We start from the raw sequence: 15390 nt of genomic DNA, 5'->3' as shown, positions 1-15390 counted from the left end.
TAAAATTGTACCTTGAAATTAAATCATAACATGCAATGTATATGTGCAAAAATTAAAAAAAAAAAAAAAAAAACTTTTCGATTACGAAATATAAATAACATTGATCACCGGATCCTGCAAGCTCTTCAAATTAGAGATTTCGGTCGCAATGAACACAGACTTTATTTCTCCACGTGGTTCCACAGAAGATTCACTAGATGGCGATGTTGGTCTGGTGGTGCAAAACATTCAGGAGTAGAAGAACACCACAACATAGTTCATTACTTCAGCTCATTAAACTGAAACGCTGGATTGACATTTTCAAGATTTCATTTCATTTCTTCTTGGACCGACTATAAAAACAGAAAACAATATTTCCGGTAAGACATCGCTTTATCCACTCCTCGTCGGTAGAAGGCTAAGCTCTTTGCTTTATTATGTATTATAGTAGCCAACCTACATGTTGCCATTACCACTTCAAATGTATAATATGCAATACATTTGATTGGGGATTTATTTAATATTTTATGTACTGATAAATGTATATGCTTATTCCTACTGATCTTGTTGATTAAAGTAACCAACTTAAGTTTATGCTACGTGTAGCCTATATAATATTGTTTCCACTCTAAGTTTAGAATATTACATTTGATTTGGGATTTCTGTCGTATTTTATTAATGCATTTATTAATGTACTTATTCATTCATATTGATCTTATTGATTGTGGCTAAGTGCTGAAAAGGTTTTGCTATTTGGTCACGATATATTTCCCTAACTTATATCCGGTGGTACAGTAACCAATTATAGTTATACTATATACTTATTATATTATCATTATCATTGTAGATGTGTTATATATGAAATCTGATTTGGGATTGCTCTAATATTTTAAGTATGTTTTTATTTATTCATTCATTTACTTATATTTATCTTAATTATTGTGGTTTAATGTTGCTTGTTAACTTTTTTTTTTTTTCACTCTGCAAATTTAAAATGAATGAATGACTAAATGTGTCCAAACTGGTATTGTACACATAGACTGATCATGGATGAGCCAGAAGCCAGTCATTCTCAAGTTGAACTGCCAGATGCTGCAAACTCTTCAAATGATTCCAGTGTGTCCTTAACATCGCACATGTTGGCCAAAATTGAACGGAACAGACAACGCGCATTAATGCTCAGACAAGCCAGGCTTGCCAGTAGACCATCTTCAGCTCCAGAAGGTTTGCCTTGAATTAACATGTTCCAGAATTTGCACGGATTTCACCTGTTTAAGATTGTGTAGCTAATATTAGGGTGTATAATAAATAATCTGTCTTCCCTCAGGAGCTACTTGTGCTAAAGTGGCCAAAATTATAGACTCAGGTGCAGGCTTTTTTATTGAAGAGGAGACAACAGAGAATGAGCAACAGGAAAAGAGAGTGGTTGAGCAACCAGGTAATCAAAAAATGGCATCTCTGATCTATGTATATATATATATATATATATATATATATATATTACTCAATAATAAAAATGCCAAAAATTCCTTCCTAACAGCTTTTCCTGCAGAATAAACATCCTTTATCATTCTGAGTGACAAATTGTATGTGTGTTTCAGCCCCAGTGATGGAGCCTGATTATCTGATGTGTGATGAGTGTCTAAAACCATTTATGGACTCGTATCTCAGCAACAGTTTTGATCTGTCTGTGTGTGATAAATGCAGGTATGGCATCCATTCATAGTAGGTTAAAACATACGGTTAGATGAGTGTTACAGAGCATACTGAGTTTAATGGCTAGAGCTGTTGGTATGGTGTTTATCTTAGAAATTCAGTTTCAGTTGTTCATTGTGTTTCCTGTGCACCTGCAGTTCAACAGCTGCTCAAAACAAGCACTGTAATGTGCATGCATATTTCATTTTATAATTGCATATGTTTGCATAGAGACAACGATGTGAAGCACAAGCTAATATCCCGCACTGAAGCCAAACACAATTTCCTCCTGAAGGATTGCGATCTGGATCAGAGGGAACCACCACTGCGATTTATTCTGAGGAAAAATCCTCACAATCCACGTTGGGGAGACATGAAACTCTATTTAAAGACACAGGTTGGTTCAACACATCCTCAAGCCAGAGCTGTAAATAGAAGCTGATCTCATTCAACCCAAATATTATGCTCCGATCCCTTCTAAGGATAAAGTTGGAAGACAAATACCTCTTCATTCTTCTCTTTACGAAACAACCGTCAAGCAGTACAAACCAGTCCTCACATCTGCCTTTATTAGTCACATACTGTACAAAAAAAACACCATTAGCTGAGCCATTTGGAAAAACAAGTTTAACACAATGACACTTAATCCTGAGAATCAAATGTAAATTATTATGAGAACACTTTTCAGCAGGGTTCTATTCAATAATGCTACTCAAGCAATAGCTAACATTTAATAGTAATGAAAAATACTTTTACAGTATTTATTAATCTTGGTTAATTTCTTTGTCGTTTATAATATTTTTGTTTTGTTGAAAGGAGTCCGTAGGTGCATTATATGATCAAAATTGTGAAATATTATTACAAATAATAATTATTACAAAGTTTTCTGTTTTAATATATACAAAATTGTAATTTATTCCTGTGATGCAAATCTGATTTTCAGCAATATTATTCCAGTCTTCAGTGTTACATTATTAATACATTTAATAATAATGACCATTATTGTATTTATAAATTAACTCTAACCTTGATTAATAAGTAATACAAAATAATATTTTTTTCATTGTGATGATATCGAATGCATGAAGTTTACATTTTTAATCTTATTATAAAGTGTTACCATATCATGCATCTTTATCATCATGAATAATGTTGGTTTGGTTTGTTGATATTTGTGTATATACTGTATAACTATTTTTCTTTTTACATTAAGGTGGTCAAGCGCTCTCTGGAGGTGTGGGGCAGTGAGGAGGCTCTGGAGGAGGCCAAGGAGAGTAGAGAGGAGAACAGGGAGGTGCAAAAGCAGAAACGCTTTAATAAAAAGGTTAAAGGTATGAAAGCGGATGGGTCTGTTGCAGTTACTCTAGAATGGTCAGACAGATAGATGTTAAATGTGCTCTAAAATCAGTTTCCACTTATTAAGGTTACAAGCTTTAAGAAATAATGTACTGATTAGCGATACCTTTAAATCAGTGTACCTTTGAATGAATCGACTGTGAATCTGTCTACATTTGGTCACAGTGTGTATTTATACTTTGCTCTCCATCTTCATCTGGCTTTCAGAGCTGAGGCGGGCTGTAAGGAGCAGTATGTTTAAGAAAGATACCAGCATTCATCAGCATGTTTACGGCCCCGAGGAGCTGCTAGACGAAGAGGAAGATCTCTACAGGAAAGTGTGTCAAACATGCGGACATGAACTCACTTTTGAGAAAATGTAAATACATCTTCGAAGTCTTCCTGCTGTGGCTACTGTTCAGGGAAGAAGCAGGGTCCGGATCCAGGTCAGCAAAGAGTAATCCTGATATTGTTTCCGGTTCTCGACACATTCTCTTGGATTGCAGTCCAGGTACCAATACCGTTTTGCATCAGTTTCCACTTGAACCAGTTTGGAGTATCTGAAACACCTAACCAACATAATGGTGCTGTTTTGCATTCATTCCTTTCTGAAGTTTAGAAATGTCAGCATTACAGTAGTGTCAGATAAGATTAGAGTATGTAGCTCTAGATTTAGTCACAAGAGGGCACTGTAGAGCTACTAATTGTCAGAAAACTCTACTGCCAAAACGATAGATGAAGGTTGAGTTTTTTTGTCGGTTATGGGGGAACACACTGCTGAACATACTCTGTATCTGTGAAATGGAGAAGAAAATACAAATTGTAATATTAAATATTACACCATATCACACTGTAATTATAATCTGCCCTCTCAAATGTGATATTATCATTCCTGAATATCTTAACGATGAGGCAGAAGCACCAAATTAGTCCAGAGTTGAAGTTGTAACAGCATCTCATTTCTCACTCTCCAACCTCGTAAAGTCCAGTGCCTGTTTGTCCAGTGAGAGATCTTGATGATTCCATACGTAGACGAAGCGATTCTCTCTCACGGTGTTGTGTTTCAGTCTGTCTGTGTGGCTATTGAGAGTATCAGACTTCCCAATTCACAAGAAACACCAATGCACTCATTCCTTAATGGCCACTTTCTTCTTCACCTTTTATGCCAAGGTTGGGTAGATACTTTTTGCTGTATTAGAAATAATCAATTTGGTCTATGAAATGTTAAAAATAATTTGTAATAAATGTTTTTTCATCTTAGGAAATGTTTCTCCATTCTGTTTACATGATCAGCTTTTATTATCTGATGACGGGCGGCAAACATGCATATTCTTATTCTTCAGGGGTACGTACTGTATGATTGGACCACATGCCCATTTTTATCATGGCAAAGCTTGCGTGTGTGAGTGAGAGTGAGAGTGTGTGTGTGAACGTTCCTTTGGTCATGGTGTCCACTAAGGCAGGGTTACACATGCCTTGCATTGCTGTCATTATTTGTGTTCGCATTATATTTTGTTAGCTTTTTAGTCGCTGAATGAATCTCCAGTAATGTCCTGAAATGTCACTCCTGAAGTTACCAAATAAATAAAATGTGACAATAACTTGATAGTTTCTTATAAAATACAAATGTAGTTTATGTGGTATATGTATTATATACTATTATTCACTACGATCGTTAATATTGTTATTCTATTAAAATATTGTTACAATTTAAAATAGGTGTTTCCAGATTTAATGTTTAAAAATGCAATTTATTCCTGTGCTGAATTTCCAGCAGCCATTACTCTATTCTTCAGTGTCACAGGATCCTTCAGGAAGAAATATTTACTATTATTATCAATGTTGAAAACACGTGTGCCTTTTTTTTTCAGGATTAGCTGATGCATAGAAAGTTCAAAGCAACATAATTTATTTGGAATATATATTTTTTGTAAGTCTTTAAATGTCACTTTTAAAGAATTTCATGCATCTTAATGACCCCAAACTATTGAATGATAGTGTATGAGCAGAGTTTGTGGGTTGGTTTTCCATCATTTATAAGCCATATGGCCTGCATATTCACTTTGTGTCAAAACCCATGTAAGTTATGGACATGAAGTGGATGCAGAATTATTTGACTGTTAACATCACAAAGGTTAATGAATTCATTCCTCAGTGGGGCATTCATTTTAGTGGGGCATTTTTATGTCTGTTCTCATGCCTGGTGCATTCTTATGACCTAATTGTGAAGTCTCAGCATAGCAGTTCTGAAATTCAAAACCATCCACACTTTTATCATCATTCACTTTGACTCAAATAATGCACACAGTGACATGAGACGAGCTACCTGCTAAATTGTATTGTAGTATTGTAATAATAGATCTGAAGGGCTGTTTGTTGGTAGTTACAGGTGAAAACTTACTAATAATATATAGTATAGCTTAATCTGAGCTTGAACGTAAACTACAAAGGAGCTTAATGCATTTGCAGGCACATTTATTTAGTGCAGAGTAATGTTGTAACTTTAGCTTTTGCTAGATAAAACATTTTATAGATTGTCTTTGCGCTGCTGCTGATGTCCCATAACCTCTGCTGACCTCTGGGGTCAATGTAAGGCCAAAAGACTATCAATGCAAAGAGTAAGAGAGAAGGACATACTACGCTAAAGCCGGTGCTTTGATTAATGGCACTCATGATTTGCCACCTGCTGTTTTATGTGGCCCTCTGTGAGTAACTGATCTCGAAGTGCTTGCATGCACAGCATCCGCATTTTAAATAGCTGCCTAAATTTAACAACTTTGTGGAGGTCGTTAAAAATTCAGACACAGACAAGTTTGTAAGCAGCTTTCGTTCTGGTGTGAAAACGGCCTCTCTTAACCATCAACGTAGTCCGTTACAGCTGTCATAGTGGATCCATCTTTTACCCCTTCTGACTCGTGATGGTATATGAGATGTGTGCGGGCCCATTTACTTCATATGCAAATGCTTTACATACTGTTAGCAGGTCCTCTAAATAGGTGCCTCAAACTCAGCTCCTCCATAGCTCCGGAGGATAGATTAACCACTGCCAGGTGCAGCCTGACATCTTTTTTCAGTTTTTGATACATTTTTCACTAAAAATCTCGACTAAAAGTTCGTAGGTTTTTTGTTTGTTTGTTTTTTTGGTGAAAGTTTATATTTTATTTGGTGTTAAGTTACATTTACCACTTTATAACAATGTTCAATAATCAGTAAAATTGTTAGACAACTGTAAAATGCTTAACAAATCATGTACATTGATATATCAGTAGTTCAGTGAAGTTGTATGTTTTTATTTCTTAATATAAAATATGAATGAACAATATTTTTACAGCACCTTTCAATCTTGGTAAATGTTAATTTCTACACTTACTAATAATAGTAACTCGTTTAATTAAATGTTTGATTAATTAAATGTAATAACTAATTAAAATTGTAATATTTAAATTACATGAATTAACATTAGTTATTGTATTATGAATGCAAATTATTTCAAATGTAACGCTACAATATTTATAAATGAACATAATTAAAAGAATTAAAAAGTTGTTAACACTTAATTTACTTAATGTTAACAAATTATTTAACCCTACTGTAAATATGTATATATAAATATATAACATTAATAAAATATTTCCTTTTCTTTATGACTAAATGTTAGTATTTAAAAGCAAATGACATGTTAATGATATATGTCACACTTTAGCATATCTCTTTTGTCACACTTTAGCATATTTTCTCTCTAAGTTTATTTTTGAAGGTCAATTTCTTGGCAACATATATGGATATTGAACATTCATTGTTATTGCCCAAAAAACCCTATAGTAGTCCTTTAAGCGGTAGTCTATGCCAATTTGGATTTATTGTGGATGAGCTTCCTTGCATTTTACATAAAAGTATTTTTTTACAGAAATATGATAAAATTAACAGAAAATCTGATTTAAGTTACACTGATTTACCTGATGATTAAAAGATTTAACTTTGTGTTTGTAACCAACATAAAACATTTAAAATTACTGGATTTTTTGACAACTAGCCTCTGTCTTTCACTATTTACTTTAAAGTGTTACCAAGGTAAAAGTTGTATGTTGCATTTTAAAAATGAGGATTTATAGGCAAACATGCTGTTATACGACTGAACGTCAACATATTAGATTTGTTATAAAAGTCTTGTGTTGCCTACTTTTTTTATGCCATGATTCAGGCTGTCACATCCCTCACACCTCTGCAGTTGTTCTTTTCTCTCTCTTTGTTGGGTTGTGGTCCTCATGTCTCTTTCCCAGGGCCAGCTTTGCCTTCTGTATGGTTGGCAGTAGGCACTGGCTCTAATATGGGCATGCAGCTGTCATAGGCCAGAGGCGGACATTGATAACATTGAGTTGACAACAAATGTTTCTAAACTCACGTTATGTGAGCGGTTATGCACTTCTAGGAGATGCACGCCCACAATAGACCCACGGCTCTTCTGAGCTTAGTGTTTTGCTCTAAGCTTTGTGGACTATGACATGATGTCTAATAATACCTGTGTAGAGTAATGGAGAATGGGGTATGATGTGTTGTCCGTTCAATCATGGAAACTGCCCACAATATTCATAGTGTAAACTGATATTTATTAAGGACACGTCATATACAGCTGGCTATGATTAAGAGATGTGCATGGGGAAAAAAGAAACTGATAAGCATTGTTTGAATTTTACAAAATGTCTTTTGCATGTCAAAATAAACTTTCTACACAAATATTATATAATAAATTTATCGAGGTCAAAACATAGATATTTAAAACTTGTTGATGAATTAATCATGTATTATTCTGGCAAGGCTAGCTGTGAATTATTATATATGAGGCATTCTTCCTAAAATAATAACTGTCAAAAGCTTTGGGTTAAGCTGTGCCAGTGTTTGAATTAATAGTTTCTGAATTTGGATGAAAACCTTAATATTATATGGCTAACCATCATCTTGGAGTGGGAACCAAATTTTAAGGCATGCCGTTAAAGAGAATCCAACATAACAAAGAACAATTATCAAGGATGTATATATATATATATATATATATATATATATATATATATAAATTTCTCACGTATTCCCCAATATCTAAACTTAACCCTTAACATGACAAAGCTAACCTTTAACGTTGAAATATTTCCACACATCCTGAAATATAATTATGTGTAGGCCTATTAGTTTAAGACCATCTAAAAAAGTGTCAAGTTAATGTCAGCTATGCATTTATCATAGCATTATGTCATTATCATTACTAGACCTATGTTTAGCGGTAAGGGGATCATACCTGTGCAGTTAAGTGGACATCTCTCTCTCACTCACTCTCTCTCTCTCTCTCTCTCTCTCTCTCTCTCTCTCTCTCTCTCGCTCTCTCGCTCTCTCCTCCCTCTATCGTCGTAGCAGCGTCTCCCCTCGCTCACTTGTCACTTGCCCCTCGCGCACAGGACCAGTTCACTCACTCACACAAACCGTATGCGGTCCGGTGTCAGAGGCAACACCACTGATCTCCGTGCGGGACTCTCCTTTAAGAGCAGATGGAGACACTTCAATCGGTCATCTCGATCAGAGAGGACACCGGACCGTTAAAAAAGCCACTGGCAGACACTAAAGAGCGCTGCAAAAGAGACGATCACGGCGAAACAAATTATGTAGACCTGGGCAACCCATCGGACATGAAGTCTGACAGCACAAAGACAGTAAAAGTCACTTTCACAGGCGAAGGGAACCAACTGGCTATATTCAGATGTAAAGGCGATGCTTCTATCTCCGGGATAAAGAGTCCTGGGCAGCGAGAGGAGACTGGAAATGCCGATAAAAGTTCACCGAAATCATGTCACGCGGATAAGTGCCATTCCGAGGGACTTTATGGAGAGCGCGCTCCGCTGACAGATGATTATGTGGACGCGGGAACGGATGTACAATCCGAAGATCCAACGTCTGAGTCGTATGAAACGGAGGAGTTACAATACACCGACATGTACTTGAACAGTCGCTGCGAGTCAAAGGACAGCACGAGTGTAGCGGACGTAGAGCCTCACTATATAACGACGCGCGAGATTCAGTTGACCGAGTTAGATCACGATGTGGATTACGAGTTTGGTCGCGGATCCTGCTGGGATTTGGAGGATGATAATCTGGTATATTCATTTGTTGACTACGCATCATTTGACAGCGTCGAGACGAGTCTGGGAAGAATCCAAAGCAAGTCCAAGAGCAATAAAATTCCTCCCACTGCACGCGCAGCGAAGCTTTCCGCCACAGGTGCTCTGGTCAGCACCGAAAGTGAACTTTGTGAATCCGATAAATGTGCCAGCTCGGATGAAGGCGCCGGACAGCAAGGAAATTCGGCTGGACATGTTCACCTGTCAATCAAAACGTCTTCGCGCGCAGTCAACGCCCCTGCCGGTGTTTTGGGACAGAGGAATGTACGCTTTCACACCAGACGTACAGGTGAGAGGAGTCACTATTCGTTCAAAAGCTCTGACTCCAAAAGCGAGACCATGTTTGACCGCTACTTTATCCCACCTCCGGGTCGCCAGCACCTCGCGAGCAAACTGAGGGGAAAAGACATCAACGAATATTCCAGTGGCGCGTCCAGTTCCGTCAGCGAACTGGATGATGCTGATAAAGAGGTGCGTAATCTCACCGCGCGCTCCTTCCGGAGTTTGGCGTGTCCTTACTTTGATACCATACATTTGAGCAGCTCGAGTGAGTCCTCTATATCAGAACACGGACTGAGTATTAACAAATGGTCCGCTTTCGTCGACTTAAATTACGTCAATTTGACACGTGAGGCGCAGAACAACTCTACGCCTGTTATGGAGGTCGATAAAAGCACCGAGTGTACAAATCTAAAAGACGTGGTTCAAACCAATACACCTAGCTCTCAAACTAAAATAGTGTCGATGAAAAATAACTTGAACTCGCAGCAGGCGTCTAAGAAAATTGAGTTACGAAGCAAGCCGGGTGAAACCATCACACTTACTGAAACCTTCAACTGTAACGTCGGGATACCTGCGCGCGAGAGGCGCGCGAAACGCGCGCTGAATGCAATGATGTCACGTTCCACAGCTGATGTTACGGGCACCACGCCAGCCAATGCAGGATGTGAAGCAGAAAGTCCGTTCGGGGAAACCTTGGAGGATGCCCATAAGAAAGCCATCTTTGCTTCTAGTCTTTTGAAAAATGTCATTTCCAAGAAAATGCAGTTTGAGCAAGAGCGTAAAATGGAAAGAGGTGAAATATGTGATACTTATCCTGTTCCATCAGTCTCCCCTCATGCTAAGAATTGCAAAGAGACTGTGAAGGGATTACAAAGGCAGACTTCAGAAACCGACTCAGGACACTCTCAAGAGGAACTCGGTGATACAACAGACCAGCCACAAGAGAATTCATGTTCAGGTGGTGCTAAAATCACAGATTCGCCCTGTGACCCAGAAATGACCTCTAAATTAGACCTAAGTGAACCACTAAAGACTTCTTTGACCTCCAGCCAAAAGAGTGCTTTCAAAACCTGGAAAGATGGAGAGCAGGAAGCACAAGGTGATGGAGAATCTCAGTGCGCACCGGAGGAGTCGTCGCCACTGCCAGACACCTCAATCAGACCGGTGACGGAAAGCAGTGAAAGTGTTGAGGGCGAGAGTAGTAAGATGATTAAGATGTCTCACTTGTATGTCCCTAGCTCGCAGCTTATGCCTAAGGAAAAGGAAGCTGCCGGGATTTCATTACATAATATGAAAGTGACTGGAGATCTTGCAGAGTCAGATGGGGGAGGGTGCAGAAAAGTGAGCTCTGGCCAGCTCCATAGCCCTGTGGACACAGACCAAACCACAAAGTGTCAAAAAGCACCCGAAATCAAAATACAGCTGCGAAGTGTTAAAGAAAACAAAAGCAATCAGTTCAATATCACCAGTCTTTTTACGCCTAATATCCATCACAACCTCAGCGCTAACAAGGCGACGATCAAATCTAAAAGTAATTTGTCGAACATATCAGACAAAGTACCACATTTTATGGTGAGGGATATTAGAGATAGTAAATGTAAGTTCCAGACACCTATTCATCAGGTTAGAGACGTGCGCAAATTGGTAAAAAGCTCATATCGGTTTGTAGCACTAGAAGATCCTTGTGGTTCATCAGAGACTGCATCCACAGGATTACGAGAGGAGAGCAAGCCTGTTAATAGGGAACCTGTCAAGAAACCATTTCCTACACCAATGGTTATAAAATGCCAGTCTGTGTACAGAAACAATGCCACAAAACCTTCCAAGCCTGCTAACATGGATGAGAGTGTGGGTGAAATGGTGAGATTATCCCCTAATCTCTCAGAGTGGGCTGCTAAAAATGAAACCTTGTGCACCGCACCCGGATTGGCTTGTGCTAAACAACCTGTGACTGAACAGCCAGAGTTTATCTTAAAAATTAATGCTAAAGTGGCAAAACAAAAACAAGAAAAAGCAGCAGAAGGCACCGAGAAGAAACCAGAGTCGAAGGCTTCAAATCAAATAGCTCTTGAAAAATTAAAGGCAGCTGTGAAAACTATGGAGGAACTATACGTTTTTGATCGGAATGAATGGAAGCGAAAAACAAAAGCCCCGCGACCAATCACGGACAGTCACGTGCTGTCACTCATTACGCGAGAGGAGCAAGGAGTCACAACCAAAACCGACTCTGAGAACGAATATGGGAAAGTGGACACAAGCTTGCAGCTGCATGCTGAAAAGTCGACTGTGACCTCGAGTTCTGGTGTTGACGAGGATAAAGTGTGCATACCAACAGGTTCTCATGACCAGGAAGACACAGCTAAGTTAGTAACCCAAAAGGCAGATTCTTTCAATGACAAGTGCATTTTTAGTCTGGGCAGTAACCTCAAAGCACCTACACGTATAAATACACCAAATGACAGCACTCAGCAAATGTCTTCTAGCAGAAACTACACCCTTAAATCTTATAAAAGTGAGGAAAGGCACCAGAAAGAGCAGCCAGACTCTGACAATTACCTAACGATACCCATTAAAGCTCACACTTCAGATTCAAAGCCCTCACAGGCATTGGGCTCACATCCAAAGCCTTCATATAAGCCCTTGCAACGCTCCCCTATCGTAATGGAGTCTTGGTCTCCTGACAGTCAGACGGCCACGATATATCACCACGCCGTACCTCTGCCACCTGTACCTGCCGCTCAACCTCAGCTACTCTGCCTCACACCACCAACGGACCTCCCACCGCATCACATCCAGCGCAAGCTCCTGCTGGACCCCGCCACTGGCCAGTACTACTTAGTAGACACCCCTGTGTCCATGCAGCCAGCCGCCCAGTGCTTTTACCATCCCGAGACTGGTCAGTACTTGGACATTCCTTTATCGCTCACCCCAGTGCCCGTGTCCGTTTCGCCGGTCACCCTTGGTCCTGCAGCAGCCTATCCCCCCACTTACTTGGTCTACCCTTCGAACCTGCCGGCACCCCATCTACACCCGGTCCCCCAGTCCCAGTCATCCACTTGCTCGGAAGGCGAAGACGTGGTGGAGACGGGCAGCATGTATCTGATCCCGCAGGGCACCACAGTTCCCAGAAGCACCACCAAACCTGTCATCAGTATTACATCCCAGCAAGGTGCACGTATTGTTGCTCCACCCTCCTTTGATGGCACAACCATGAGCTTTGTGGTGGAGCATCGATAACAGAAGGTAAGTAGCCACTGCATGGCTGTGTGTGTGTGTGTGTGTGTGTAGAGTAAAAACAAATCTATGAATCTCTTTAAGTTGAGCAACAAAATATAAAATCAAGTTGCTTTTATTTAAAATAAATATTGATTTCTTGGAAATTATAAATTGATATCAAATGATAAATTAATTTGTTTGCTTTTTAAAAAATGAAGACAAAAAGTATCTGGACACTTTCAGGTTGTCAAACGTTATTCGAATGTTCATTGTGTGATGAATTTGACTTCATACTGTACACTCACTCTAAGAAAAAAAGGTACAAAGCTGTCACTGGGCCAGTACCCGAAGGCACAAAAGCTAAAAAGTTCATCTTTGTACCTTTTTTTAAATAATAAATATCAGTACATTAAAAGTACGTAACATTGTGACCAGTTAAATTAATTCAGAAAAAGAGGCCAAGCATGATTCGTTTGCAGATGCTATTGATGCAGTTTGATGTTTGGTTCAGTTTTTGGTTTTGTTTTGTTTTTTGGCATAAAAGTGATTAGTATTAAATCCCAAGGCTTACAGTGAGTGAAGATTGCTTAATAGTAAGAAAAGTAAGAAATCTTAGAAATATTTAGGTGTAAAACATATGTATAGACAGACAAAAAAGATACGTGTATCATGTCTAACACCCTTTTCTGCTTTTATGTCTGTATATGTTTATTATTTATCACTGTGTGGGAAAAAAAGTGAATGTGAATGAACTTATGAGTTTTACAGTCTATAATACACATGCATGTGCTTGGGTCTGAATATTAATGAAAAGTTGAGACTTTGGTATGCCTGTGTGATGTATTGACGTTGCTTCATCACGACAACAGATTTTATTTATATATTTATTCATTTTGGTTTGAATCAAAACAACATGACTAAGAATAGTGTCAAAAAGCAAAATCAAATCAAAGATGGCAAGTAAAACACTTTCTGAGATGTTTAGGTAAGATAAGGAATACATTTTGAGAGGAAACAAGACTCAAGACTGCTTGACTTTTGCATTAATTAATGTCTCCTACACAAAAAGAGAATGTCACAAAGATTTGACAGTATGATGTTGATGTTGTTTTTACAATTGCTCATTATCAAGTTTTTTTTTATGATGTGCATCGACAAAATCATAGAAATATCAAACACTGGCAACTATTGCTGGCACTTAACAGTATGCGTGTGTGAGTGTGAGCTGGAGTGTGTGTACGTGTATGGAAAGGTCAGTAGGCGAGTAAAGTATTTGTTGTGCTGAGGCAGTAAGATAACAGCTGCTGGGGCCTATCAGAGGACCAACAAGCTGCAGCAGGGTCAAACCTTATTATAGAGAGTGAGAGGGACCTTCGTATGTGAACTTTAGAGATTTAGCAGTCTGCTGCATTATTGGCTGCAGCGATGAAAGCAATATGGTCATTGACTGCATGGTGAAAGACATCTAGCATTGTCTTTCAGACTTACTCTAATCTTTTGTTTCATGGCATTCCATTTATGTTAATCTGCATGATGTACAGTAGTACATATAAAATGATGAAAACAATAGCAAGTTTCTAAAATATGGGTGTTCCTTTTATTATGAGCTTGAGTCCCAGGGGATGATTTCGAAATTAAAAACACCCCTTTTTCTTCTTGTGTTGCTTCAAATAACTCATGTTTTGTTTTCTTTTTAGTTAACCCGGACACAGATACAGATTTTCAATATTAAATATGACCGCTATGGTAATCTAAATATAGAGTTAAATAATACGTATAAAAAAATGTATATGAAATTTCAAGGTATTCAAATTCAAGCTATAATTATTCAAGGTAAAAATTCAAAAATCAAGATAAATATTATTTGTTACTTGGTTACATTTTATTTTAAGGTGTCTTTGTTACAGTGTAATTATACATTCAAGTACTGAGTAATATTAATCAACTTCATGTGCTTACTATATGGTTAGGGTAAGGATTTGTGTTTGGTTTAGGGTTACTTGCATGTAATTATGCATAATACATTTTTATTAGGAATTACAGATAACTTGTGTAATAAGGATACCTTAAAATAAAGTGTTACCAATCTCTTTTAAATTGTGTCATTCCAATCTAGCTGTAATATTATGCAGAAAAAAGATGAAGTTATTCATTTTTAAAAGACCAAGCAGCATTTTGTGTGTGTGTGTGTGTGTGTGTGTGTGTGTGTGTGTGTGTGTGTGTGTGTGTGTGTGTGAAATGTATAGGACATTGTTAGTAGACAAATTAAATTTACTAAGACTTTTTTTTTTCTCAAAGTCCACATGGCCAAAATGTGCACAGTTAATGAAACACCTAAATAAGTCTAAATCAAGCATCATTATTAGATAAATAAGATTAATTTGATTCGTCTGTTCTCTCCTTTTCCTTCTCAGGATGGTCTGTGTCTGTCTGTCGGAGTGTGTCAAAAAAAATCCTCAGACATGTTTCACAGTTTCCCACATCTGTCTTCATCAATTCCTACCCGGCATCGCCTCCTGATCTGTGACCTGCAATGTTCAGATGCTAAAGATGAAACCTTTTAAAGCAGTTTTACAAACTTGTGTAACTTTTTGAGGCAACTATTTTTTGCCCATCCAGCACAGCATAATTAAGAGAAAATGTTGTTCGTTCACTTTTTATTTTGTTTGTATAAAGTGTTTATATTTTTACATTTTTATGTAATCCTTTTTACCTAAAC

At 38.0% G+C, this 15390-nt stretch overlaps 1 protein-coding gene and 1 long non-coding RNA gene across 4 annotated transcripts; one reads left to right on the top strand and one right to left on the bottom strand.

The window, feature by feature from the left end:
• The first annotated feature begins 191 nt into the window (after nt 1-191).
• Nucleotides 192-15257, top strand: xpa (xeroderma pigmentosum, complementation group A). Of its 3 annotated transcripts, XR_009434040.1 has the most exons (8): nt 192-359; nt 1019-1203; nt 1307-1417; nt 1581-1686; nt 1906-2071; nt 2888-3005; nt 3238-3520; nt 15086-15257. XR_009434040.1 is itself a non-coding variant. In XM_059552070.1 (7 exons), exons 2-7 carry the CDS (start codon nt 1026-1028, stop codon nt 3390-3392), a joined length of 834 nt encoding a protein of 277 aa, XP_059408053.1. In that variant the 5' UTR covers nt 192-359; nt 1019-1025; the 3' UTR covers nt 3393-4274. The 3 variants fall into 3 exon arrangements, 2 of the variants coding, with proteins under 2 accessions (XP_059408053.1, XP_059408052.1); XM_059552070.1 differs by lacking the exon at nt 15086-15257 and having other exon boundaries at nt 3238-4274; XM_059552069.1 differs by lacking the exons at nt 192-359; nt 1019-1203; nt 1307-1417; ... (2 more) ...; nt 2888-3005; nt 3238-3520 and adding an exon at nt 8447-12698.
• On the bottom strand, nt 7147-8372 carry LOC132142297 (uncharacterized). Its single transcript, XR_009434041.1, has 3 exons — nt 8300-8372; nt 7529-7583; nt 7147-7348 (listed from the first exon to the last, which is right to left on the bottom strand). It is a non-coding gene; the product is annotated as an uncharacterized LOC132142297 (long non-coding RNA).
• Nucleotides 15258-15390: the final 133 nt, after the last annotated feature.

The sequence above is a fragment of the Carassius carassius genome, chromosome 6 (assembly GCF_963082965.1).
Source record: "Carassius carassius chromosome 6, fCarCar2.1, whole genome shotgun sequence".
Taxonomy (NCBI): Eukaryota; Metazoa; Chordata; class Actinopteri; order Cypriniformes; family Cyprinidae; genus Carassius; species Carassius carassius.
The sequence above is the reverse complement of the archived record's forward strand: the minus strand, read 5'-3'. Positions and strand labels throughout refer to the sequence as shown.